Source organism: Mustela nigripes, chromosome 1 (genome assembly GCF_022355385.1).
Source record: "Mustela nigripes isolate SB6536 chromosome 1, MUSNIG.SB6536, whole genome shotgun sequence".
In the NCBI taxonomy this organism is placed as follows: domain Eukaryota; kingdom Metazoa; phylum Chordata; class Mammalia; order Carnivora; family Mustelidae; genus Mustela; species Mustela nigripes.
The window spans coordinates 5,712,976-5,737,984 of NC_081557.1; the positions used below are offsets into that span (position 1 = coordinate 5,712,976).

Sequence of the window (25,009 nt, forward strand, 5' to 3'; positions counted from 1 at the left end):
CCCCTCCCCCTCCCCCTTCCCCTCCCCCTTCCCCTCCCCCCTCCTCCTCCTCGCGCTTTGGCAAAGACTCGCCTGCACCGCAGGCGCGGCCCACGTGCCTCGCGTAAATAACCGAGTGCGCAGGCGCACCGGGCCCGCGTCCATTGGCCCGCGCCCCGCCGCCCCGGGAGCAGGGGGAGGGACGTCGGCCCCTCTGGCCGCGGGCTGCGCCGCCCTGTCAGTTGGTCCGCGCGTCCGTCGGTCGGTGCGTCCGGGCCGCCGGCTTCGCCCTCGCCATGGCATCCTGGCTGTCGCTGCTGTCGCTGCTGGGGCTGCTCCTGGGCGCCGCTCCCGCCCCGCCCCGCCGAGCAGCCGACGCTCAGGCCCGGGAGGCGGCGTACCCGGAGCTGCTGGGGCCCGCCCGCTTCGCCCTGGAGATGTACAACCGCGGCCGGGCAGCCGGGACGCGGGCGACGCTGGGGGCCGTGCGCGGTCGCGTCCGCCGGGTGAGGATGCGCCTGGGGTGCGGGCTTCCTGGTCCTGGTGCGCGGGGGCCCTAGTCGGGGGGTTGGGAAGTTTGGCCTGGGCCCGGGGTGGGGGCCGCGGGATGCCGGAGGGACGAATTCTGGTGATCGGGAAAGGAAGGGGGTGGGGCGGGGCTGTGGGAGGGACGGGCTGAGGAGCGAGGGACGTGCCCGCCTCACCCGTTGCTCCCTCCAGGCGGGCCAGGGGTCGCTGTACTCCCTGAGGGCGACCCTAGAGGAGCCTCCCTGCAACGACCCCACGGTGTGCCAGCTCCCTGTGTCCAAGAAGACCCTGGTGAGTGGTAGGGCTCCTGGGACTCCTCAGTCCCCGTGATGAGTTTGGGTCAAGTGATGAAGAGGCAGCAACTACCCCACCCTGAGTCATTTCCCAAGGTTCTGCGGGCCAGAAACCAAAATGCACTTAAGAGGGGGCATGGCAGGGTGCGCACTTTGCCTCACTGTGCGCTGTCGGGGGGGGATTGCCTTGGAGGGGGTCTTCACACGAGGCCCTTCCAGCTCCATCTTGCCAAGGCCTTGCTCCATTCCCAGCCCCCAGACTGGCTTCCTCCTCTCTCTCTAGCTCTGCAGCTTCGAAATCTTGGACGAGCTAGGAAAACACATGCTCCTGAGACGGGACTGCGGCCCAGTGGATACCAAGGTCACAGGTGCTGGGATAGCCCGAGGATGCTGGCGTAGTTCAGACCAGGCTTCACTCAGGGTTCAGCCTTGATTTCTTCTCTGTTCTAACCCTATCCAGATGACAAAAACGAGACTTTGAGTTCAGTCCTTCCACTGTTGAACAAGGAACCCCTGCCTCAGGTGAGCAGCCCAGCTCCATCTGGCGGCCTGCTGCTGCTTCATTTCCTCTTCTCTTTCCCCCCCCCTGGCCTGGGCTCCCTGGTGAATCTGTGAAAGATTACTTGTAAAGACCCCTGTGCCTCTTACAGGATTTTTCCGTGAAAATGGCTTCAATCTTCAAGGAGTTCGTTACCACCTATAATCGGACGTATGAGTCGAAAGAGGGTGAGGACCCTGCCTTGGCTGTACCTGTCCCAACCAAATGAGGACCTTACCCCCCTTTGGTACCTTGGTGTTGGGGAGGGGAAGGACACAAGAGGCAGTGCATCCATTCAGGGTCTCCTTAAATCCCCAAGTTCTTGCCCAGCCTCATAGGACTGGACAGTTGCCTCAGGGACGTGTCTCCTCCCATATTTTTTTCTTGATCAGAAAGCATGGGTCTTCATCATTCTGGGTAGAATGGGAAGGGGCAAAGGCCAGATTTTCTCTGCTGGTACCCCCATCTCTCCAGCATGGTGGTCTTTTCCCATGACCCCCTGTCTGAGGATACCCTTTGGAGCCCATTTTGCTTCTGCCTTCACTCCTGGGCTATCATCAATTCAGTGTGACCCAAAAAATTGTTCCCACTTCCCCCTTATCACTCACAGGTCTGGACCTCTCCTCATCTCCAGACCTTCCCAGAGTTCTGTCCTTGAAAAGAGCTTGAGGCCTGATCCAGAGCCCACCTACTCCCCAGGGAAACCTTGTGCTTGTTAGTCCCAAGTGCCTTTCATCATCTGCCTGGGGTCCAAACCTTTCCTCTCCTGCTCCTTGGTTCTCAGAAACCCAGTGGCGCATGTCTGTCTTTTCCAACAACATGATGCGAGCACAGAAGATCCAGGCACTGGACCGTGGCACAGCTCAGTATGGGGTCACCAAGTTCAGTGACCTTACAGGTAGCAGTGGTGGCCAGAGCCCTCATGGAGCCTGGAAGAGTCACGGTCTCCTCCCAAGGCCCCCCGATCAGGGCTGCCTTATACTTTTCCCCACCCCCCATCCCCTGCCCACCTTTCCCCACAGAGGAGGAGTTCCGTACCATCTACCTGAATCCCCTCCTAAGAGAGTACCGTGGCAAGAACATGCGCCTAGACAAGTCCACTGGCGACTCTGCCCCATCCGAGTGGGACTGGAGGAGAAAGGGGGCTGTCACCAAAGTCAAGAACCAGGTCGGACCTCTAAGAGGCAATGGCGGGACACGAGGACTGCACTGGAGTGGGGAGGGGGCTCTGGTCTGACTCTGCCCCTCTCTTGCAGGGCATGTGTGGCTCCTGCTGGGCTTTCTCAGTCACTGGTAACGTGGAGGGCCAGTGGTTCCTGAAACAGGGGGCCCTGCTCTCCCTCTCCGAGCAGGGTGAGCCTCCTACTCAACGCCCCTGCCCCCTGCCCAGTCCCTCCAGAGGGCTCCTCAGGACCAGGCTTCTATCTCCTAGAGCTCTTGGACTGTGACAAGGTGGACAAGGCCTGCCTGGGTGGCTTGCCCTCCAACGCCTACTCGGCCATAAAGACTCTGGGTATGCATTCACGGGGTCAGGAGGGGCAGTGGGGGTCAGCGCGATTCAGCGGGTTCGGGTGTTGATGTCAAGCCTTCATGAAAACCTTCAGCAAGTCAACTCTTTGATTTCATCTGTGAAATGGGGCTCGTCTTGACCACTTCACGTGGCTGCTCTGAGTATCAAGTGAGGAGATGATACTTAAAGTCCTTGGTGCACAGCAGGGGTCTTGGTGTTTTTGCTACTTGGAGGTCTGTATTTCTGTAACAACATACCTCATCCTTGAGGAGGTATTGACTTAAACTGGCAGTTCAGTTCTGTGGTGGGCTTCAGCGGCCCAGGGATGAAAGTCTGAGGGACTGCAGTGGCTGTGCAAAGACTGGGAGCCCAGCAGGGGTCTGGGCCACACTGGGAGCAGACTGAGCAGGGCAAGGCAGCCAAGGCGAAGAGCCCTAGGAGTTCTGGGCCGAGTAAGGATCAGCCATGTTTCTCCCTGGTTCCTCCCTCAGCCCCCTCAGTCTCTGTTTCATCATCTCTAGAGGGAGGCTGTTGCTCAGAGGCCAGGGCCTTGGTCTGGGGTGGGTGAGGACCTTGAGACCTCGCAGAAGGGGCTGAGTGTGGCCCCTGGCCTGGAGAAGACGAGTGTGTGCACACAGGGGTCCCTATTTTCTCTCCGTGCGCCATCCGACCCCGCCACTGCCCAGGGGGGCTGGAGACGGAGGACGACTACAGCTACCGCGGCCGCATGCAGACCTGCGGTTTCTCTCCGAAGAAGGCCAGGGTCTACATCAATGACTCGGTGGAGCTGAGCCAGAATGAGGAGAGTGAGTACGGGCCAGGGCGAGGGTGGGGGCAGGCTGGCTGCGCCTGGCTGTCCCTGACGCGGTCCCTCACGTGTCTCAGCGCTGGCGGCCTGGCTGGCCGAGAAGGGCCCCATCTCCGTTGCCATCAATGCCTTTGGCATGCAGGTAAGGCCCCGGCTCTGCTGCCCCTGCCCATCCCTGGCCGGCTGCCTTCCCACCTCTCCCTGGAGGCGGCCCCTACTCTTTATTCTCCCCACCCCAGTTCTACCGCCATGGGATCTCGCACCCACTGCGGCCCCTCTGCAGCCCTTGGCTCATCGACCACGCGGTGTTGCTCGTGGGCTACGGCAACCGTGAGTTCCACTGACGGCCCCCCGTCCTCTGCCCTGCCGCTTTGGGTCACGGGCAGGAGTTGGGCCACAGCCTCTCAGGACCCCTGGATGGGGGAAGGGAGGGAGTGCCTGGGAACCCTGTCCTTACCCCGCTGTGGGTCTTGGGCCAGGCAGGAGTCCGCTGTCCCCTCTCGGATGGGAATGCTGAGGCAGTGGGAGGTAGAGCTGTTTCAGATAAGTAACCTGGCGGTGGGGAGAGAGCTGGGTGTCCTCCGCTGACCCCAGAGCCACACCAGGTCTCCGGGAGGGTGGTAGGCGGGCCTGTCTGGCTTTCTGCTCTTTTCCTAGTACCTGTCCCAGTAGACCACAGCAGATACTGGGAGAGTGCAGAGGGCTGGGAGCCCTGACCTGCGTCCCGCACTGCTCCCCAGGCTCTGGCACTCCCTTCTGGGCCATCAAGAACAGCTGGGGCTCAGACTGGGGCGAGGAGGTGAGTCTGGGCTGCCCGGCCCCGGCCCGCCCAGCCCGGTCCCGCCTGAGCGCCCTCACCAGCCCCCTTGCCTTCCTGCCAGGGTTACTACTACTTGCATCGTGGGTCCGGGGCCTGCGGTGTGAACACCATGGCCAGCTCGGCAGTGGTGAACTGAGGAGCACCAGCGCGGGACCTGGTGCTGATCAGAGCAGCCCCTTCCTCAGCCTGGCCTGCGTGTCCAGGCCCCTTCCCAGGAGGCACAGCTGGCTGAGGGACAGGCACCGGGTAGCTCAGGGTGAGCAAAAGGCACTGGGCTAGGGCAACACCCCTACCCCCCTCTCCCCCCCACCCTACCTTGAAGTTCCCCAGCAGCACCTTTGTTGACCTGTGGTAGCTAGGAGGCCCTTGGGCCGAAGGAGGGTGTCCTGGCAGCTGAGGCTGGGGCAAGAACCTTGGGCTTGGGTACGGAGCAGGTGGGAAGAAGATACTCTGGTTTTAAACCCAGCTTTGTCCTCAGCAGGCTCTGGCTTCCTGCCCTGCCTTTCCTCTGTCTGATGCTATACATTTTCTGGTTCCCCCTGGATTTGGGGACATTGTTTCCTTACACATCTAGAGAAACTATTGTAACTGCCTTTTTCTAACAGCAATAAAGAGGTGTCCTAAACCCCAGTGTGGTGAGTGCTTGGTACCTAAGGGAAAAGAGGGGTAGACGGGACTCCTGGAGGGTCGAGGTTGGGCAGCTGGTCCTGCCCAGGAGCCTAAGGGCCCAGCTTCTGCTTCGGGAACCGAAAGAGGAAGAAAGAGAGGTTCACGGGTGGGTCTTTATTCAGAAGGACATGGCTGGCCGTTCTCTGAGGCCCTTGCTCCGAGACATAGATGGGATCGGCCAGAGGGAGCTCCCTCTCCCTCTGACTCTTGCAGAGACCCTTAGAGGTTGCAGTCAGAGATCACTCTCCCCGTAGAGGGCACTGGAGAAGGCCACGTAGTCCAGGGCTCCAGCTGGAGCCCCGGAGCCCTTGTAGGGTGTCATACGACGGATGCAGTATTCGGCCTGCTCAGCGGGGAGCTCCCGCCGCAGCTCTTCGGGAGTGATGTAGTTCTGGGGGAGAAAGGGTTGTTGAGGACCCACAGACCCTGGTCCTTGTCACAGCCTCCCAACCCCCTCCGCCACCGGGACTCACCTTATCTCCTGCCAGGATCTTGAAGGAGGCCACAACTTGTTCAGCTGTGTCGGTTTCAGCTGTCTCTCGGGTCATGAAGTCGATGAAGGCCTGGAAGGTCACGACGCCAGTTGCGTTGGGGTCCACCATGGTCATGATGCGAGCAAACTCCACCTCTCCCTGTAGGGACAGAAGCCAGACACCGTTGTCTATTGTGGGTGCTAAAGCCAGAAGGCTCCTCATGTCCCCTCCGGGCACTGTCTAGCTCTGGCGTGACAGCCCGGGTTATAAAGCGCTCTCTTGCCTCCATGGACTGTGCCACAGCCTTGGCTCTGGGTGTACAGGGAATCCTCTCTACTCAGCGGAAACCTGCTTCTTGCCCCTGGCAATGCCCCCTGTTGCCCTTGAGTCCTGATCTTTTTTCTGGAGCTCTCTGTAGTGCTGTTTCTCTGGGTAAAAATGTTGCAAGCTCAGGCTTTTGGGTCACCTATAACCAAGTCCAAATCCTAGCTGCGTCCTTGAGAAAGTTCATTTACCTGAGCCTTTAACAGCCCCTATGAGAAATGGGGTCATTCTGCCCAGCCCCAGTGGGCATGCTGAGAATGAAACGCATGTGAAGCTAGGAGGGATACAGTAGGTGATCACGCTGTAGGAGAGAGGCTCTGATGGGACTCCCGCGACAAAGGCTGGGGGCACTCACCAGGTCATACCCCATGGAGATGAGGCAAGCCCGGAAGTCATCCGGCTCCATCATTCCGTTCCGCTTCTGTGGCACATGAGTGATTATCAGACTTGGTTGTCCAACCCCACCAGCCCCCAAGGCCACCACCCCACAGCGGTGGGCCCCCGCTGACCCGGTCAAAGTGGTTGAAGGATGCCCGGAACTCGTTGAGCTGCTCCTGGCTCAGGCCCTTGGCATCTCGGGTCAGTACCTGGTTCTCCACCTCATTGATAGTGCGGGCGATTGAGGTGAGCAGCTGCTCCCAGCCTACGCGGATGTGCTGAGAAACATGTGATGATTCAAGTCAGTAGGCGGCCGGTGCCTGGCCACCAGTTCGAGCTTCACTCCCAGTCCGCTGTGTGACCTGGGCAAGTCTTCCACTCTGTTGGGCCTTTGTCCCTATCTGGAGGTTCCCTAGGTGCTGAGTGACTGTCCGCAGCCCTTCCTGCCTTGAAGTTTGAGAACTTACTATGCACTAAGTGTTGATCACCCAGTCCTGGCTTGGCTTCAGATGGCCCTGTGACCCTGGACAGGTCAGTTTCCCTCGCTAGATCTCAGTATCCCTGCGGGCGCCCTGGGGAACTCAGCAGGCTGACCTGGGGTCCCCCCTGGGGCACACGTGCTGGGTCCCCCCATGGTTGCCCTGGGCTTCCCCAGCCAGCGCCGTCTCCCCGCCCCCTCTAAGCCGGTGCCTCTCACCTCCATGCTGTAGACCGTGTGCTTGTTGTCGAACACCAGGCTCTCCTGCAGCAGCTGGTGGTCCCCCTCCAGCCGGTCAATGTTGCTCTTATAGTTGATGATGTTCTGCTCCTGCTGCCGCAGCGCAGCCATCTGGTCCTCCAGAGAGCCGACCATCCCTGTGGCCAGGCGCCCCACCTCCTGTTGGGGGACACAGGCAGGATGAGCACTCCCAGGCCCCTGTGGCTCCGGCCTTGGCCTCACTCCCCGAGACGGCCCCACCCTCCGAGGCTTACCTCCACCTTCCCCTGGATCCAGGGCCCAATAGCATTGGCTTGAGCAGCAAACTGTCGCCGGAGCCTCTCGTTCAGCTGCTGCCGGGCGAGCTCTTCCTGCAGCGTCTGGTCCCGGCTGGGCACCAGCTTTCGGACCTAGGAAGAAGGGTGCTATGTGCCTGGGGCAGCTCTGGGAGCCAGACGATTGCTTTGAGGGGAGATGGGCTCCAACCCCTAGAAGAGCCCCTGCTACTCGGAGCCAACATGTCTGGGCTCATAAGGACAAGCTCTTGGGCAAGTCACATGACATCCAGGTTTGTTTCCTCATCTGTAAAATGGGGCCAGTGATACAACGAGATGTCCATACCCCAGGCTTAATTCTACTTCATATCAGGCCCTACAGGAAAACGCTGCTGTTAGGACCATTTTGCAGAGGAGACCGTGAGAGGCAGGGCAATATATCCAAAGCCCCACGGAGGCTGTGACAGACTGCAGATCCGAAGGTGGACTAGAGTCTGTATAGCTCGCGATGCCTGAGGTTCCGAGGTGGTTAGAACACACAGGGTGGGTGGGTCACGGGCAGACTGACCATGTCCCATTTGGTGTTGATGTCCTGTGGTGTGAGGCTGATGTAGGGGTTGGTGGTGCTGGGCCGCAATCCGTATGTTTGGCAGATCTTCTGGATCTCCCCCTGGATCCCCAGGATGGCTCCTCGCTCTCGGTCAGCCTCCGGCAACGTAGCTTTGAATTGCTCGTGTGCAGACATCAGGCTCTGGGCAGGGCGGGCGGGAGGCGTGAGCCAGCACCCTCCAGTTCCCGCAGCCCACATGCTGCAGGCGCCCCCGTGGGTCCGCAGCGGGCCTCCTGTCTCCCAGCCTAGCATCTGGGGACTGGGGCTTCCCTCTCATCTCCATGCCAAAGAAAGGGCTGACGGGAGTCGAGGCCCGCTTCCCTGTCACCCCATCCAGCACCCCCCAAACTGGAACCCTGCATCCACCTGGGTCTCCTCCACCGAGTGCACCAGCCACACGTCCTGCAGGTCTTCCACAGCCCCGTCCAGCCAGTTGTTGAAGGGCGCTGCCCGCCGGGCAAACTCCAGCTGCAGCTGGTCGATGGTCTCTAGGAGCTTCTCCATCCGCTAGGGGCCACGGGGTAGCAAGTCAGCAGCCTGCCCAGCCAGCCCGCACCAGCCTCCAGTCTCCAGCCCCCAGCTCCCTGGCCCCAAACCCACCTCCAGTGCGTCCCTCCTCTTCTGGGTCAGTGTGCCCAGGGTGTCCCACTGGTCGCAGATGGCCTGGCAGCGGCTATTCACGGAGGCCGCCTCGTGGTAGTCCAGCTCACTGCAGGCCAGAAAGGGGATGAAGAGGGGGTCAGACCACAGCCTAGATTTCCCGGACTACCGTCCTGGGGCTGGAAACTGCACCAGATGGTGACGGTGCAAGGGAGCCAGGCAGGCAGGTGTGGGTGAAACAGGGCATTCATTCCTGGGGGGTGGAGGTGGGGGTTCCAGTGCCTTCGTTGGGTAGGGGGCGCGCGTGGGTCCTGAGCTCCAGTCCCTTGCGGAGTGTCAGTGGGGGGTGGGGGGTGCGAAGATGCGAGAAGGGGTGGGTTTAGAGGAGGAGGTGGGGAAGCCAGGGCAGGTGGGGAGATTTGAGCTAGCAGGCCAGGGACCACAGCTGAAGGGGGCCACCAGGTTAGGGCCGTGGGGGTGGGGCAGGAACGGGGAGGGAAGAGTGTGGGTGCCGCATCGGGGACAGGGTTGGAGGAGGAGGAGCAGAGCAAGAGGTCATGGGGAAAGACATGGCACCCAGGCAGGGTTCCTGAACTGGGAAAAATGAAGTCTTGCGTAGGGCAGAGGGGAGCAGGGCAGCGAGGGGCAAAGCCAGGTAAGGTAGTTGTCCCCGCAGGGGGCAGGCCCAGAGGCAGGCCACGCCTACTTGAGCTCCTGGGCCAGCGCTGCGATGTGCTCCACTCGGTCCTGGTGCGCTGCCAGGTCGCTCTCAAAGGCCTCGTGGCGCCGCAGCAGCGCCCGAACCTCCTGCAGGGAGGCCGACTCATAGTCGCGCTGGCTCAGCAGATCCTCCTTCCCTACGCGGAGAGAGGCCGGGCTCAGGTCACCCAGCAGCGGCCAAGGCGGGAGCTCGGTTTTGGAGCAGTCTGGGTGACCGTGCAGAGTCCTCCCTCATCTGCGAAATGCCGGTGGTTATACCTGCCCAGCTCATCCTAGGGGTCTGTTCTGCCATGCCAGAGTGATAAAGTGAAGGTCCTGGGCATGACCTGTAAATGACGTCAGTGTCCCTGATCCCACACATCTCACGGTGGCCCTTGGTACAGTTTGGGCCTTCCAGGATCGTGAACTACCTCCCAACGACTCTGAGCCCAGGGAGCCCCTGGCCTGGTTTCCTGGGCTCACCAGGTTCTCCAGAGCCTGGCACAGTGCCTGCCACTTGGCAGACCTTCTAGGAATACCTGTTGGATGAATGAATGATGAATGTGAAAATGCTATGAGAATGAATTACATTACACAAATAAAACCATAATAATAATAATAATCGCAGCCCCTACTATTTATGGAATGCACCTGTATTTTGCAGAGATCCTACGAGGCTTAAAGATTCAGAAACCGGGGTGCCTGGGTGGCTCAGTGAGTTAAAGCCTCTGCCTTCGGAACTGGTCATGATCCCGGGGACCTGGGATCAAGCCCCGCATTGGGCTCTCTGTTCGGCGGGGAGCTTGCTTCCCTTCCTCCCTCTCTGCCTGCCTCTTTGCCTACTTGTGATCTCTGTCTGTCAAATAAATAAATAAAATCTTAAAAAAAAAAAAAAAAGATTCAGAAACCTCCTCAGAGTCCCATAAGCAGGTGTATACTTAAGGAGTTCTTGTTTATATCAGACCATTGTTATTCTTCATGTCCATAATCCATTACTAATGTTTGTTATTTTTAGGCAGGGCTCACTTATCTGTAGGATTAATCCCTGATAAAAGACAGAATGAATGCTTTCATACGGAGTGATGTATTTGACTCCCGCAGTATCCTGCCATGGATATGCTGAGTCCAACATAAGTGCTGTTAGGGTTGGGGACTCACCTGCCACCAGTACAAACAAAATGCTACATGACCAGTGAATCAGAGCAGACCTACAGGAGGCCGGAGCCCGGCAACAGGGGCCCAAGTTTACAGATGGAGAAACTGGGATCCAAAGAGGAGCCGTGACTTGGCTGCACAGCAAGTCAGGGTGTTTCTAGAAAACAGGTCCCCACCTTCCTGCCAGGACACCTGTTCCTGACCTGTGCATTTTGTCAGGGTCCCCTCCCTCCTCCCATACCGGTCTCCACCCCAGGACAGACTCAAGCCCCATAAGGTGTAGCTACCTCGGGTCCAGGCTTCGTGCGAGGAGGCCTTCTGTTGGAATTTCTCCGCCAGGTGCTGGAGCCGCTGCACGCGTCTGATCTCCGAGAGCAGCCAGTCCTCGTAGCCCTTCTCCGCTTGCTCCAGCCCGCGCCATGCGTTGGCGATGTCCTGCGGGGCAGGCAGAGGCACCTTGCAGCATGGTTCGCCCATTGTACAGATCGGGACCCAGAGCCCTATGTCACCCGGAGGATGTGGGCAGAGTGGGGGTGGCTCACCGAGACGAGCTTGCCCTCGGAGGGCATGAAGGCAGGCCGGTGGCTCAGCCGCAGCTTGGTCTGTAGCGTATTGAAGTTGATCTCCAGCTGGCACTTCTCCTGCACCCGGGGCGGCTTGTGCAGGCGCCGGTAGTCGCGGAAGTCCTCCAGCTTGCGCTGCATGGCGCTCATGCTGGGCTCGCCCACGCGGTTCTCCAGCCATGGTACGGTGCGGCGGATCCACTCCAGCAGCTGCCAAGGCCAGGCAGGTGCGGCGCAGAGAGAGCAGAGCTGGCCGGCTCGCCCCGCCCGGCTCTCACCCACCCACGCCCGGGCTGTGGCCAGAAGGCCAGGCCCCGAGCAGAACGGGGGTCCCCACTAATCAGGGAAGGAGCCAATGTCAACCTCTGAGCCTAGTCAGGGACCAGTATAGGCCGGCACAGAGCAAAGGGCCAGGAGAATGCCTAAATATGGGCGAGTGGGTAAAGGACAGAGTGAACGAATGAATGGGGAGTGACTCCGTGAATGACCAGGAGCTTGGACAGCCAGAAGCGGGGGAAGGACAGCCAGCGTTGGGGGACCACCGGTGTGGGAAGGGGAAGGGCCTTCTCTGGCCTCATCTCACCTCACTGGCAAGCTTCTCATACTCTTCCATCAGCTTCTCATTCTCCTGGTTCACGGCCAGTACCTTGCAGATCCTATTGGCGGCCGTTTCTGCCTGTTGTGGGAGTCGGAAAAGGTGGGCACTAGAATAAGCTGCAGCAGGCACCCTAACCCAGCCTTCCTCCGTAAAGCCCTTAAAACCTGGGTCTGTGCAAATAGGGCAGCACGTCTTTTTAGATGAGGAGGGAGCTTCCAGGCCAGATGCCTCTGCTCCTGGGTTCCCCAGAGACTGTCTAGGCAGCTGGGACAGTGGCACTCCTGCCCACGTGGGGCCCAGCACCTCCAAATGTTGGGATGCCACCAGCGTTGGGCCCCTCGGTCCACACGCTCAGCCCAGGCAGCAGCAGCCAGGGCCCCCTTACCTGCTCAGCCCCGGCGAAGGCATGGTAGAAGCAGGAAACATAGGTCATGATGGCCTTCTCATCAGGCTTTGGGGTGTTCACGATGTCTAGGGGATGGCATTGGGGTATGTATTGGCCAAAGCCAGGCTTGGGGAATGGGCTCACACCCCTAATCAGGCAGAGAGCTCCCTGGACACAGGAGGAGTGCAGACATCTAGTCACAGCCACCAGCTGCCAGCTACCCCAAACCCAATGTCTACCTCTTCCCCAAAGCCCTCTCTGATCGCCCCAGGGCCCAGGAATCTTGTCCTCTATGGGGTGAGTGAGCAGATGTGACAGGCCTTGAGAAGCAACAGCCCACGCTGCCTGGTGTCTCCAACCAGCCCATTGCTCTGTGGGTCCATCCATCTGTCTTTTCCCCAAGTTCTCAGCCATTGGTGCCCACACATCTAGGGCACCAGACACAGTCAGTGTTCAGAAAATATTTGCTGCCTCAGTTGACTAGAGCCTTGCTTGGGCAGGACAAGAGGCAGGACCTGCCCCAAGGAGCTCCCATGCTCCCAGGTGAGCCAGGTGATGGAGATATGAACCAAAGGATGGTGCCCCAGGGAAGGGGAAGGAGGGGCTGCTTCCACTGGCTGGAGAGGGGCAGGGGGCAGGAGAGAGGGCTCCTGGGGAGGGCGTCCTGGGACAGGAAGGATTTTTTACTAGAGGGCAGACTGAGGAGGGAAGAGCAGGGGCGGGGGCAGGGGTGGTGGAGGCTGGACTGTGCCTCTGGTCCGTAACTGGAGTCCTTGCCTGGGCGGGGCTTCGTCTCACCTTCTGCATCCAGCATCCTGGGGATGTCCAAGTATTTCTCAGCTACCTCAAAGGCAGTGTTAAGGTTGCCAACGGGGTCATCCTAGGTGGGTTGGAGCAGGGACAGGTGAAATGTCAGCCGAGGGCAGAGGCTGGGGAGTCGGGGCTAGGGGTGGCCGAGGCCCACCTTGCGCAGTTTGGCGTAGTCAATGAGGTCGGGGCGGTGTCGGTGGATGAGAGCACAGAGGGCCAGGCCATCCTTCCAGCTGGACCAAGAGAAGAGGGATCAGGCCTGGAGTCAAGCTGATGCCCGTCCTCCCCTTACTCCAGGAGGGTCTCCATCAGGACAGCCTCATCAGTAAGACGGAGCAGAGTCTCAGCTCGTCGGCTTGGCACCAGAGGCCCTTCATTACCAGACTTGGACCATCTCCTCCAAGCTCATCATGATTCCTTCCCATACCCCGTGCCTGGGTCCCACCACTAGCTGGATGTTGTGGGCCTCCAGGTTTTTGGTCACATGGTTCCTTGTGAATGAAACGCCCTTCTCGGGATGTCTCCAAGGAGCCCTCCCTCAGGGATCCTCCCTCCCCGGCAAGATTCAGTTCAACATCCACCGAGTCCTCCTACACCCAGACACCATTCCAGGACCTTGGCTGCGAGGGCCCCTCCCCCGGGGCATGTGCGGTAGAGCCTGGCAGAGGCCCGTGTGCGTGTGCCGACCGCAGACAGACCTGGTATGGAAATTCTGCACGTTGACGTTGCGGTAGGGCGCCGTCTTCCGCTGGCACCACAGGAGCAGGCCTTCCTTGGCGGAGGTTTCTGGGCAGGGACAGAGACAAGGGTCAGCGGGGGAGGAGGCGTCGGGGCCGGCCCTCTCACCCTCCGGGCTTCCCCGCCACTCACCCTCCACAGAGATGTCCTGGATGGCGAAGCGGAGGATGATGGTCCAGATCATGCCCAGGGTCATCTTCAGGTTCCCGTCCACAATCTCTGCAGGGCGGGGGACGTGCATGACTTCCATCTGGCATTCAAGGCCTGTACTGCCTCAGCTGCACCCCCCGCCACACTGCGCTCCATGCCTTGGCCCTCGGCCCCCAGGCCAGAGCTGGCACCTAGTCAGTGTTCAATCATGGAACACCTGCTGGCCCCGGGCACAGTTAACAGTCCCTCCTAGGAGGCTCTGGCGGTTACCCCCACAGTTGAGAAGACAGGCTCCCGGAAGTGACGTGCTGACGTCAGGACGGCCCTCTGCTCCCCTCCCGGGCCTCCTCCTGCCCCCTCCTCACCTTCAGCGCCGATGGACACCAGCTTAACCCCCTTGCTGGCAATGAAGTCCAGGGCCTTGTTGACATTGGCGATTTTATGGAAGCGCATCTTGCCTTTGTCTGGCCTGGGCAGCCTCTCTCCTGGGGGTCAAGGGGAGAGGTCAGGGGCCAAAAGTCACAAGAAGAAGCTGAAGACACTGTCCTCAAACTTCCACCTCCCCCTCAAGGTCCCCTCATGCACGGGGCTGTCGTGTCCCCCCTGTTCCCTGGATTCCCGTAGGTCCTAGGGTCCCTGTGCCTTGATTTGCATCCTTACCTGAAATGACCTCCAAGAGCAGCATGAGTTTGAGGCCATTGCGGAAATCCTCCTCGATGTTTTCAATCTGGGTGCCAGCCTTGCGCAGGTGTGAGTTGCACCAGGCAGTGAAGGTCTGGGGGCATAGGACAGCACTCAGACCCTAGCCCTGGGTCTGGAGGACACTGGGGACAAGCTGAGAGGGCTGGCCCCAGAGTCAAGTCCTGGCTCAGCCACCGACGTGCTGTGCGCCTAGGACTGGTCCCTTTTCCTCTCTGAGTCTTTGTTCTCCTGGAAAAGGAGAAATGGGCTCGAGGCCCCACACAGGTCGGAGTCTGGACTTGGGGCATGCCAGCTATGGCCAGCCTTAAGCCCTGCAGGGGGTTTTAGAAGCCTGTAAAGCATGTACTCCAAAGTGTGAGACCCTCTGTGGGCTGAGGGGGGGTAACACTGCCCTTCTAGCAGCTGAACCGTCCTGGACTGAAGCACACCCAGTTCTGAGGGTTTTGCCTGAAGGACTGTGCACCTGCATTATTGTGCTCTCAGCCCCACGGACCTCCTGGAGCTGTTGTGAATCGGCCTCCAAGTAGAATGTGAGGGTACAAGATCTTTCCAAATCATGGAGGACACCAGGACCAGCCTGACCCAGTTCCTGGAGGTGACTGCCCTTCCCCTCTCCCCAGAGTCAGTCCCAGCCTCTATCCGGGATGGGAGGGCTGCTGTGCAGCTCTGTGTATATTGGGGATCAGGGTGACCTGCAGCCTGATACAGCAGCTCCACCAACCTACCGAACCCTTAAACCCTGCATTCTGCCATCAGCTGTAAGGTGCTTGGTAGAGTCTCTCCTTGGGCTCCAAACCCAGCTGAGATGCTCACTCACTGTGACCTGGAATATACACTTTGCCCTTTCTTGGGCTCATTTGTACAATTAACTGGCCAGACTTCATGATGTCCCAAGGTCCTTCTTCCTCTAGTCCGGTAGGATTCTAGAATTCAGAGCATTCCCCCACCATAAAGCAATCAATCCTGGGACATGGCCCTGGAAGTCCTTTGGGATTATTCCCCTCAGCCAGTTTCCTTCCCTGAGACCAGCTTTTTTGCTGCCCTAGAAGCTGGACATGAAAGATAATGCTTTAAATTCTTGACGAACTGTCATTGCTAAGGAAAGGGAGTGAGTTTCCCATCACTGGAGGTGTACAAGCAAGTGCTGAGCACTACTCGATGGGGCCCCAAGCATGGGAGAAGGCAGTTGGATTCTCTGTAGTTCCCTCCAACCCTGGAGTCTGAGACGCTCTGGGTCTAGATAAAGCAGGGGGAAAGGTGGGACCGGGTGTGGCCGAAAGCGCATTCTTTCATGTGACAAACATAACTTACTGAGATCGGGTCCCTGCCCTAAAGGAGCTCACAGTCAATCAAAGGGTCACGTTGGTCTGAGAAATGCTGGGAGAGACTAGCGTCAGGGAGAAGAGGGAAGGGTTCTTCGAAACGGGCAGGGGACCTCTTGGGGGAAGGCTCATATTTGATCTGAGCTGCAAAGAAAGATCAGGAATTATTCAGACAGAGAAGGGCAGGCAAGGGCATTTCAGGCAGGGGCAGCCACACAAGGCAAGTGCTCGGCGCTGAGAAACAGTTGCTAGGTTTGTGGGGTGACAGCTATCTGGGTGTCGCTGGAATGAAGCTGGGGGTGTTGGGGTATAAGAAGCGAGAGGCGGGCCGGAGGGGCAGCAGGGGCCAGGTCATGCACGGTCTGGGGTGCTAAGCCAGGGAGTTTCAACTTGATCTGACGGCAACAGGGCATCAGGGGAGATTTTGGGCAGAGGGAGGTGGGCAGAGCTGAGTTGCAGAAAGCTCTTTCTGGTGGCAGAGTGGAGGCAAACGGCTTTGGAGAACAGGAGGGAGACTTGAGAAGGTGGTGGCGGGGGCGGCAGGGAGGGGTGAGAAGGGGTTTTAGGGAGGGGAATAGGGCAGGGTCAGAAACACTCTTCCTTGCTGCGGTGTAAGCTTCCTGAGGCAGAGGCTTTATTTTGTTTATTTTGTTTCCCGCTGAAGTCCTGACACCTGACACAGTGCCTGGCCCGGAGGAGGAGCTCCCTAAGAGATACTGAATGAATGTTTTGGAATGAGGTTGAACCAAGAGGACTCCGGCATCAGGCAGGAGCAGGAGGGAGCGCTCCGAGTCACGGGTGCAAGGGCAGGGCTAGAGCGGGGCTAAGCTGAGTAGAGTAAGACATACTCAGGCTGGAGGAGAAGGAAACTCCGGAATGGCTACCTTCCAGGGATGCTGATGAATTTACGGAACATCGAGGTTGTGCCGCCGTTGAATGAATGGACGAAGTGGGTGGCTGTAGGCTGGGTTGGAAGGGTATTCCTGGTATTTTGTTAAACGATGCAGGCAAATTACAGACTAGCATGTGTCTCATGAAGGGCATGCGGACCTGGATCTGAGGGAAACCTGGTGGGTGGGGTGGGGGTAGGAGCTGTTGCAGAGCAGATGGCGGTGGGAGCCAGGGGCAGCGATGACATCACTGGGAGACTGCCAGGCCCAGGGACCGCAGCCCTGCTTGGAGACAGGTGCAGGAGGAGCCAAAGGGGAAGCATGGCACTGGGGGCACCCCAGCTTAGTCAACTGAGCCTCTGGGACTCTGGGGTCATCTCCTGTCATCCAACCCAGCAGAGGTGCTCTGATTCTAAATCCTAGGATTCTCAGATCCTGCAAATTCCACTGAGCGCTCCTGTTCCCTGCCCTTTCCTGGAGTCACACACTGTTGGCAAAGGCTCAGTAGGGTCTAATGACTTCATGGAGTCCTCCCTCCCCCTGGTCTGCCACTCCCCAAAGTCTGCTCACTCCAGCCCGGATCATTTTCTCTTTTGGGAACCCAGGTGTCCTGCCCCCTCCACTTGGGAAAGTCTGGGAGTGAAAATAGATCAGGAAAGGGGACCGAGTGCCCTACAAGGCTGGGCCTGGGCAGCAGCTGCCCATGTGCCCCACTCCAGCTCCCCCAAGCCGCTGCCTCAGCACAAAGAGTCCATCTGGCCGGAGAGTCAGGTTACTGTGTAAGGGGACCCAGGCTCCCCTCTTCCTTGACCTTGTGGCCTTTTCAGCAGACTTAGGGCCCCTTCGGTGGGGAGGGGTATCTTGGGAAGGAGTGGGGGTGGGGCAAGCAAGGCGCAAAGACCCTTAAGTTGGGGAGGAAAGCCCTGTTTTCTGAGAGTATATGATTTGGGTCCTATCTCTGCCCTTTTCTGGGCCTCAGTTTCCTCATTTGACAGTTGGGATGGGTGGCAATGAACCCCAGGGTGGAGAGGATAGATATGAGAGAGTCCCACCGGTTCTGGGATGGTTCTCTCCTCCCCCACACTCCAGGTCCACTAGTTGCCGCTATAAGTCCTCAGGGTGGGGTCGTAAGATATTCAACTAGAGAGTTGGGGGTCCGAGAAGAAAGATTATTTTCCCCACGCTCCCCAAACTTGGATCTCCTGGGCTTCACCCAAGCCCTTTTCACCAGCAGAAGTGGGACAGTACGTCCAGGGTAATGAACTCCTGGGAGGTGGGGACCCGAGAAACTCTCCTTGTTATCTTAAACCCCTCCTGAGGGCTCCCAGCCCTCTCTTCCAGCTCTGGGAGACAGTGGAGGACTGATGGGCAGAGCCCAGGCTAGGGAGTGGCACTCTGGGTCTAGATGGGCTCTGCCCCCCAACTTGCCGAGATGCCAGGGACAAATCGCCCGCCTTCTCAGGCCTCAGTTTTGCCATCTGAAAATGGGTGAGCACTCACTTTCCGCTGCTGCTTCTCCCAGGCCGGGTCGAGCAGTAGGTCGCGGTCCCAGTCCTCCTCCTGTTCCATGTACTCGCCGCCCCCGCTGCCGCCCACGAAGGGCCCCTCCCCGACCCCCAGACCCTCGGGCTGCATAACCATCATCATCTTGCTAGGGCTCCTGGCTCCGCACCGCTCGGCGCTCTCCGGAACACCGGGGCCGCGTTAAGTAGCGCCCGGCCCAGCCCCGGATCGTATTCGCGCTAAATATGGGGGAGGAGGGAGGGGCCGGATGGGGGCGAGGGTGCTCGGGTCTGGACGAGGCAAGTGGTTGCCCTGGGACCAGGGACTGCAGGATTTGGGGGCGCTGGGGTGGATTCTATGGCGGAGATTCGAGGTTCCCGTTCCGGCGCCGCCTCTTGGGCGCTGTGTGACCGTGAGAAAGCCCCGCTCCTCTGTTTCCTCGCGTGGACAACGGAGATATCGATAATAGTAGCGACTGTAGGCCGCTCTAGAAGCTGCGCCTTAGTCCTCCTGACCGTCTCTCTGCGCCGCGCAGGCGGGAAACAGAGAACCCTATCCCCATTTCACAGTCCGAAACACCGAGGCGCCGACCTGTTCGAGTGTTTTCTGGGGTGATGGAGACACTCGAGCACGGGGAGGGGTTCCAGGCCAGCTGGATGAGCCGGTGCAGGGCTATTAATATCGGGGCGGCTGGGGGCTGAGGGGGAATGTGCTGAGCCGGGAAACCCCGACCGCACCGAGGCTGCAACTCAATCTTCCAAACCAGCCAGCGAGGCCAGAAGGCGGGGCTTCTGTGGGAGGGGCGGGGCTCCGTGGGCGGGCGTGGCCACAACGAGCAAACCCCGCCGGCTCTAGCGCTTGGCGGATAAGCTTCCCCGAGGCTCCTGCGGCCGTCCAATCTGCCGGCGCGCCCCGTGACGCTAAACTCCGTTCGGAGCTTCTATTGGTGTAGCAGGCGTCCGTCTGCCACTATCTCCGCCCCAATACGGAAGCGTCGGGGTACTCGGGATCCGACTGCGGGTGGGTCCAAGCCATGGGGCAGCCCTGGGCGGTGGGGACCGGAGAGGGGGCGCCCGCGCGGCTGCCTCTGGTGCTTACCGCGCTGTGGGCCGCGGCTGTGGGCCTGGAGCTGGCCTATGTCCTGATTCTGGGTCCCGGGCCGCCCCCGCTGGGACCCCTGGCTCGGGCCTTGCAGCTAGTGCTGGCCGCCTTCCAGCTGCTCAACCTGCTGGGCAACGTGGGGCTCTTCCTGCGCTCGGACCCTAGCATTCGGGGCGTGATGCTGGCCGGCCGCGGTCTGGGCCAGGGCTGGGCGTGAGTGGGGCGCGGGAGCTGGGGGTTGGGGTGGGGTAAGCAGGAGCTTTGGACACGGGGAGGTGCCCTAGGACCAGAAGCTGTTAGAACGAGATTACAATAGGATCCGCTCGTTAGCGCCAGAACACCCTTACAGTCTGGGATGGTAGATCCAGAAGAAATACCATTCATTCACTTACAAATATTTAATGAGCACCTACTACGTGCAAGGTACTGTTCCGGCCATTGGAGGTCCAATAGCATAGATTACTGACCTCCTGGAGGTGATTCCAGTGGGGGGAGGGGCAGGTGATAAGCTATAGGTATATAAATAAGGGAATTACGTAGAATGTCAGAAGATGGTATGGAAACAAAACGTAGGGCAGGGTAGAGTGTGTCCGGGTTGCAGTTTTAAATAGGGTAGTCATACTTTAAGGACCTGGGGGAGTTAGCCATGTGGGAATCTGGGGGAGAGCATTCCAGGTAGAGGGAACAAACAATGCAAAGAGCGAAGCAGTTATGTGCCTTGCATGTTCCAGGAACAGCAAGAAGACGACCAGTATGGCTGGTGTGGAGTGAAAAGGAGGGGTGGAAGGGTAGAGATAGAAAGACCCTGTAGGACACAGAAGGTTTTGTGTTTCACTGCCAGTGAGATGGACAGCCATTGTAGGATTTTGAGATGAGGAGGAGGACACGACTTAGATTTTTTTTTTTTTTAAGGTTTTATTTGACAGACAGAGATCACAGGTAGGCAGAGAGGCAGGCAGAGAGCGAGGAAAGGAAGCAGGCTTCCAGCTGAGCAGGGAGCCCAATGCGGGGCTCGATCCCAGGACCCAGAGATTATGACCTGAGCCGAAAGCTGAGCCTTAACCCACTGAGCCACCGAGGCGCTCCCATGACAGATTTTTAAGGATCAGACGATACCAGGAGGAACCGGAGCTGGGATCAATCAGGGAGAGAAGTTAAGAATCTGATGCGGTAATCAGGGGAGAGTTCATGGTGACTTCTTCAAATGTGGTGACCACGGAGGAAGTGAGAAGTTGGCTCCCGGATGCTGGAGGCAGAGAAGAGCCTTAAGACTGGGCTGTCCGAGCTGCAAGAGTCCTGGCACCTTCAGTGCTCGAGCTGGAAGGGCCCAGGAAGGGGTGTCCGGCCTGCGTTTATGGACGATGGGGTCGAGGCTGTTAGGGCAGTGGCTGTGCCTGTTTCTCCAGGGTGGGCTCCGAGGCTGAGCGGGCACGATGGGGTGCATTCCGAGCTGCTGGCGGAACTGACGCTGTGGTTCCTTCCCTGCAGTTACTGCTACCAGTGCCAGAGCCAGGTGCCACCGCGCAGTGGGCATTGCTCCGCCTGCCGCGTCTGCGTCCTTCGTCGGGATCACCACTGCCGCCTGCTGGGCCGCTGCGTGGGATTCCGCAACTACCGGCCCTTCCTGTGCCTGTTGCTTCACGCAGCAGGCGTCCTGCTCCACGTCTCTGTGCTGCTGGGCCCGGCCCTGTCTGCCCTCCTGCGAGCCCACGCGCCCCTGCACACCGCCACCCTCCTCCTGCTGCCCTGGCTCATGCTGCTCACAGGTGGGGAGCTTGGGAGGCGCCCACAGAGACGGAGGCCCTTGCAGTGGGCCATTCTGGTGGGGGAGGGGATTTCTGGCTGGTTCTCCTGGTTACATCATGGGGACCCAGTTCCAATGTCATTTATGGGGGATGAGGGCAGCCTTGGGATTTGACTGGTTATGCGGTACCGTAAAATACAGGGCCTTGACACAGGTACAGAGTTCTAGCTAGGAGAATCAGGCAAGGATTCTAGGTGTTGGCAGAGAAGGAAGGACTGGTGGGAGTTGGGGGCGGTGTTGGAGAGGGGAGGGAGCATTCTCAGTGAGGGGAGCCGCCTGAACAAAGGCATGGAGGTTGGGCAGGGGGTAGCTTCAGACTGGATGGTGGAGACCATCCCTGCATGCTGGTACGAGGAGAGAGAGCCCTGACTTGCCTGGACACTGGGGAGCCGGTGAAAGTTACAGGCAGAGGGAAGCTCCAGTCTTTGGAAGTTGGGAGGTGAAGATACGGATCAGGAGGCTGACGGACAGGCCATGTTCTGCATGCCGCAGTTACTCCTCCCTGATCACTCTGAACAGTGGCCGTGTCTCCTCATCCTCTCCAAGCCCGGCTCTGGCCCCTCCCTGCAGCCCGGAGGGGTTGGGGGAAGGCCTTGGGAGGCCCCGTGGGGCTGTCAGTGTCTTGCTGTGACCACGCTGGCTCTCTGAGCAGCCCTCCTCTGCCTCCTCGATGACCCAAAGTGTGTCACGCCGTGAGCCAGTCACCCCCTCTCTGCTCCCCACCCCCTCTCCCAGCGGGCTCTTACTCTTACACTCCAGGATGCCTGCCCCGTGAGCTCCCGGCCCTCGCCTTTCTGTCCACCAACACCTTCCTTCACCGCCTCCGCGTCCAGCCTAGACCCCTCATTTCCACCATTCTCCTGCCAACGTCTCAACCCTCTTGGCTCTGTCTTCCATGGTGCCTTTCTGTCTTCTGTCTGCTGTCGCTGGGTGCTGTGAGCTGGTACTTTGGGGCCATGGGTCCCATGTCACATCCATGGCCGCTGACCCCAGCTGACCCTCACTCGTGCCTGGCCATGCTGGTTCCTCATAAGCTCGCTCCCCCTAATGACTGTGGCTCCAACCTTCCCACTTCCTGTTCTCCCAGGCCCCATCTCTCTTGAAATCTGTCATGGAGAAAATGTCAGCGGGTATGTCCGCTGTCCCATCCTCAGATCCGAAGCCAGGCTGACTGACCCCAGCTTCTCCTGGTGTCTGGCCCTTTGTCCCTGCTTGGAAGCCTCACCATGGCCTGCTTTTTCTCCTGCTGAACCAGTCCCCTCCACTGGCTTTTCCCACCTGTGCAGACCCTCTCGTCCCCACACATCCACCCTCTCGTCCCCACACATCCTCCTCCTCCCTAGCTCTCGCCTCTGGCTCCTCTCTTAGCAGCCATGCTTCTCGAAGGACTTCCCCGGACTCATAGGCTGCTTTTCCTCACCTCCCACTGACTCCTGTACCTGCTTCAAACTGGCTTTTGCCCCCCTCCCCCTCCTGAGAATGCCTCGGTCCCCACAAAGCCCAGAGGACCCTTTTGAGGTCTCTTTGCTTCACGAGACCTTTCTGCCGCATAAAACTGCTGGCCTCCCACTTCCTGGAAAGGCTGTACCCCGGGCATCTCCAGAAGCTCATACTGCAGGGTTTTCTCCCTATAGTTTTGGTTTCCCTCTCTTCTGTTGATTGGGTCCCAAAGGACCGGGTCTCCTGATGCTGAGGTCGTGGTGCTGCTCCCACCCTCTCTACACTCTGGCGGGTCTTGGAACCACCTCTGCAGGTCTGCATGTTGGGGTTGGGCTTCTCTCCGGAGCTTCCAGAACCATCCACATACTCGTCTCACAGGCCCCTCCCCATCCTGCCTTACAACCATCAAACAGAACGTTTTCTCCCCTCTTTGCCTAGCAAATACATCCTTCAGACACCACCCAAGATGTCACTTAATTAAAACAGATGAAATCCACTTCCTTTAGCCTCCGAAGTCCGCTTGGCATTTCCCCACATAGCCTCTCTTTTTTAATGAAGCGGAATTCATATAACATGAAATACGTCATTTTAACCCCTTCCTAGTACATTATCCAGTGGAATTTAGTACGTTCACCATGTGGTGCAGCCATCTCCACTGTCTAATTCCAGAACATTTTCATCAGTAGTCACTCCCCACTCCCCCTGAGTCCCCCAGCCCCTGTGTGTCTCTGTGGATTTGCCTGTTCGGGACATTTTACAGACGTGACATCGTTTATGTGCCCTTTGTGCCTGGCTTCTTTCACTGAGCAGAATGACAGCAGCCTGTAGGTCATTATTTCAGCAGCCTCGTAGTGACAGTCATCTGTCTGTCTGTGAGCAAGACACTGGGGTCAGAGCTGGTGTCCGCGTTCCTCCTGGTGTCTGCCACCACGTCTAGCATGTGGGAGGTGCTCACAGGTTTGTGACGAATGCAAGTCGGGTGTTGGGCAGGGGCTGTGTCTACCCAGGTCGCCGGCGTGGGCTGGCCAGGGAGTAGTAGCCCCTCGGTGTTCGCTGAGCAGAGGAATGAGCCCTGCTTTGTGGCGGAGGGTAGGGAGTCGAAGAAGGGCAGGAGCTGGGCTTCGGGGGGGCTGGGCTCGCAGCTGCCCCCTGACGCTCTTGCTTTCTCCTTACAGGCAGAGTGTCTCTGGCGCAGTTTGCCCTGGCCTTTGTGACCGACACGTGTGTGGCAGGTGCACTGTTGTGTGGGGCTGGGCTGCTCTTCCATGGGATGCTGCTGCTGCGGGGCCAGACCACGTGGGAGTGGGCTCGGGGCCAGCACTCTTATGACCTGGGCCCTTGCCACAACTTGCAGGCGGCTCTGGGGCCCCGCTGGGTCCTCGTCTGGCTCTGGCCCTTCCTGGCTTCCCCACTGCCTGGGGATGGGGTCACCTTCCAGACAGCAGCAGATATGGGCCTCGTGGCTTCCTGATTCCAGGAAGAGCCAGAGGTGTTCAGGGAGAAGGTAGCAGGAGACGGGGGCTCCTAACTCCTTTGGGGCCCAACTCCGGCCTCCAGTCCCATCCTTGGCCTTGCCCCTGCCCAGCTCGGACTCCGGTATCCAGGGCTTGGGTCCCGCAGCTCTGCCTCTGTTGGCCCCCCGAGTAGAGTGGATGGTTTGGTAAGGGGCTGCTTGGCCAGCCTAGTCACCCCTTTGTTGGGTTAATAAAGTGCCCACTTGGTTCTTGGACTCCCTCCATCTTTCTGGGTTTCTGGTCCTTCTCTATTGCCCGGGCTGCTCTTTCTGGTTTCCTCTGATTGCCACGCATGGGAGCCACAGAATGCCTGACGGCTTAAGGGGCTGGGGCTCTGCCTCCTGTGGCTTTGGTGTAGTGGGTCTGGGGCAGCAGCAGACCAGGGCGGCGCATGGTGACCAGGGAATGAGAATCCAGCATTCTCAGGTTCAGTGCTTTACGGTGAGAAGCATCTCCACCGGGCTGTGCCTCTCGGGCTGAACTGGTTCTGGGGGCAGCAGTTACGAGAGTTGATGTGGTAAGGTCATGGGACAGTGAATGGAGGAGTCAGGATTTGAACCCAGATCTTTGTGCTTTCTCCTTCACCCTTGCCGGGCTGAGGTAAGTGAGTAGCAAAATTGAGGCAGAGAAATCAGGTGGGATGTTCAGGCATCGGCAGGATCCTGCTCAGAAGGCGAAGCTCTTCCTCTCTGGGCCCTTTGGGAGCTCCCTGTTAAATGTTTTTATTTAAATATAGTGAACAGGGGTGCCTGGGTGGCTCAGTGGGGTAAGCCTCTGTCTTCAGCTCAGGTCATGATCTCAGGGCCCTGGGATCGAGTCCCGCATTGGGCTCTCTGCTCAGCAGGAAGCCTGCTTCCCCCCCTCTCTCTCTGTCTGCCTCTCTGCCTACTTCTGATCTCTCTCTCTGTCAAATAAATAAAATCTTAAAAAATAAATAAATAAATATAGTGAACAGACTTCCAGTTAAATGTGGCAGGTTTAAACACATGGGTTTACCTCTGTTTCCTTTTAAAATCTAAAATGATAGTAAAGACATAAAACATATATGTCCATAAGGATAAACAAACTAGAAGGGAAACAGGAATAGACCAGAGAGCCTGAGGACATGCTGAAAGATGGGAAGAGACGGCTCA

General features: G+C 58.8%; 3 protein-coding genes across 6 annotated transcripts; 2 read left to right on the forward strand and 1 right to left on the reverse strand.

Moving 5' to 3' along the window:
- Window positions 1-155: 155 nt before the first annotated feature.
- CTSF (cathepsin F) lies at window positions 156-5,106 on the forward strand. 3 transcript variants are annotated; one of them, XM_059400714.1, is made up of 14 exons: window positions 157-485; window positions 700-798; window positions 1,084-1,168; window positions 1,261-1,322; window positions 1,451-1,526; window positions 2,123-2,236; window positions 2,361-2,506; window positions 2,595-2,691; window positions 2,771-2,851; window positions 3,487-3,654; window positions 3,734-3,798; window positions 3,896-3,986; window positions 4,397-4,455; window positions 4,538-5,106. In XM_059400714.1, exons 1-14 carry the CDS (start codon window positions 276-278, stop codon window positions 4,610-4,612), a joined length of 1,428 nt encoding a protein of 475 aa, XP_059256697.1. In that variant the 5' UTR covers window positions 157-275; the 3' UTR covers window positions 4,613-5,106. The 3 variants fall into 3 exon arrangements, with proteins under 3 accessions (XP_059256717.1, XP_059256697.1, XP_059256708.1); XM_059400725.1 differs by having other exon boundaries at window positions 158-485; window positions 3,535-3,654; XM_059400734.1 differs by lacking the exon at window positions 4,538-5,106 and having other exon boundaries at window positions 156-485; window positions 4,314-4,404.
- Window positions 5,107-5,263: 157 nt separating this feature from the next.
- On the reverse strand, window positions 5,264-18,571 carry ACTN3 (actinin alpha 3). The gene is made up of 21 exons (XM_059382717.1): window positions 18,015-18,571; window positions 14,261-14,375; window positions 13,966-14,085; window positions 13,583-13,669; window positions 13,411-13,498; window positions 12,867-12,945; window positions 12,701-12,782; window positions 11,903-11,988; window positions 11,503-11,595; window positions 10,899-11,129; window positions 10,644-10,791; window positions 9,209-9,359; window positions 8,503-8,611; window positions 8,269-8,409; window positions 7,861-8,043; window positions 7,293-7,427; window positions 7,018-7,197; window positions 6,452-6,598; window positions 6,298-6,363; window positions 5,619-5,777; window positions 5,264-5,536 (listed from the first exon to the last, which is right to left on the reverse strand). Exons 1-21 carry the CDS (start codon window positions 18,159-18,161, stop codon window positions 5,378-5,380), a joined length of 2,706 nt encoding a protein of 901 aa, XP_059238700.1. The 5' UTR covers window positions 18,162-18,571; the 3' UTR covers window positions 5,264-5,377.
- Window positions 18,572-19,043: 472 nt separating this feature from the next.
- Window positions 19,044-24,091, forward strand: ZDHHC24 (zinc finger DHHC-type containing 24). 2 transcript variants are annotated; one of them, XM_059400809.1, is made up of 3 exons: window positions 19,044-19,331; window positions 20,607-20,884; window positions 23,538-24,091. In XM_059400809.1, the coding sequence occupies exons 1-3, from the start codon at window positions 19,051-19,053 to the stop codon at window positions 23,831-23,833; spliced, it is 855 nt and encodes a 284-aa protein (XP_059256792.1). In that variant the 5' UTR covers window positions 19,044-19,050; the 3' UTR covers window positions 23,834-24,091. The 2 variants fall into 2 exon arrangements, with proteins under 2 accessions (XP_059256792.1, XP_059256803.1); XM_059400820.1 differs by lacking the exon at window positions 19,044-19,331 and adding an exon at window positions 20,257-20,525.
- Window positions 24,092-25,009: the final 918 nt, after the last annotated feature.

Bases quoted from the DNA above. Each gene is read 5' to 3' on its own strand.
- CTSF (XM_059400714.1), top strand. From the start codon at position 276: ATGGCATCCTGGCTGTCGCTGCTGTCGCTGCTGGGGCTGCTCCTGGGC. The intron at 2,852-3,486 runs GTATGCATTCAC...GTGTGCACACAG, and splicing joins CTCGGCCATAAAGACTCTGG to GGGTCCCTATTTTCTCTCCG. The intron at 3,655-3,733 runs GTGAGTACGGGC...CACGTGTCTCAG, and splicing joins GCTGAGCCAGAATGAGGAGA to CGCTGGCGGCCTGGCTGGCC.
- ZDHHC24 (XM_059400809.1), top strand. From the start codon at position 19,051: ATGGGGCAGCCCTGGGCGGTGGGGACCGGAGAGGGGGCGCCCGCGCGG. The intron at 19,332-20,606 runs GTGAGTGGGGCG...CCTTCCCTGCAG, and splicing joins GGTCTGGGCCAGGGCTGGGC to TTACTGCTACCAGTGCCAGA. The intron at 20,885-23,537 runs GTGGGGAGCTTG...TTCTCCTTACAG, and splicing joins CTGGCTCATGCTGCTCACAG to GCAGAGTGTCTCTGGCGCAG.
- ACTN3 (XM_059382717.1), bottom strand. From the start codon at position 18,161: ATGATGATGGTTATGCAGCCCGAGGGTCTGGGGGTCGGGGAGGGGCCC. The intron at 11,989-12,700 runs GTGAGACGAAGC...GCCATCCCCTAG, and splicing joins CAGGATGCTGGATGCAGAAG to ACATCGTGAACACCCCAAAG. The intron at 5,537-5,618 runs GTGAGTCCCGGT...TTTCTCCCCCAG, and splicing joins AGATCCTGGCAGGAGATAAG to AACTACATCACTCCCGAAGA.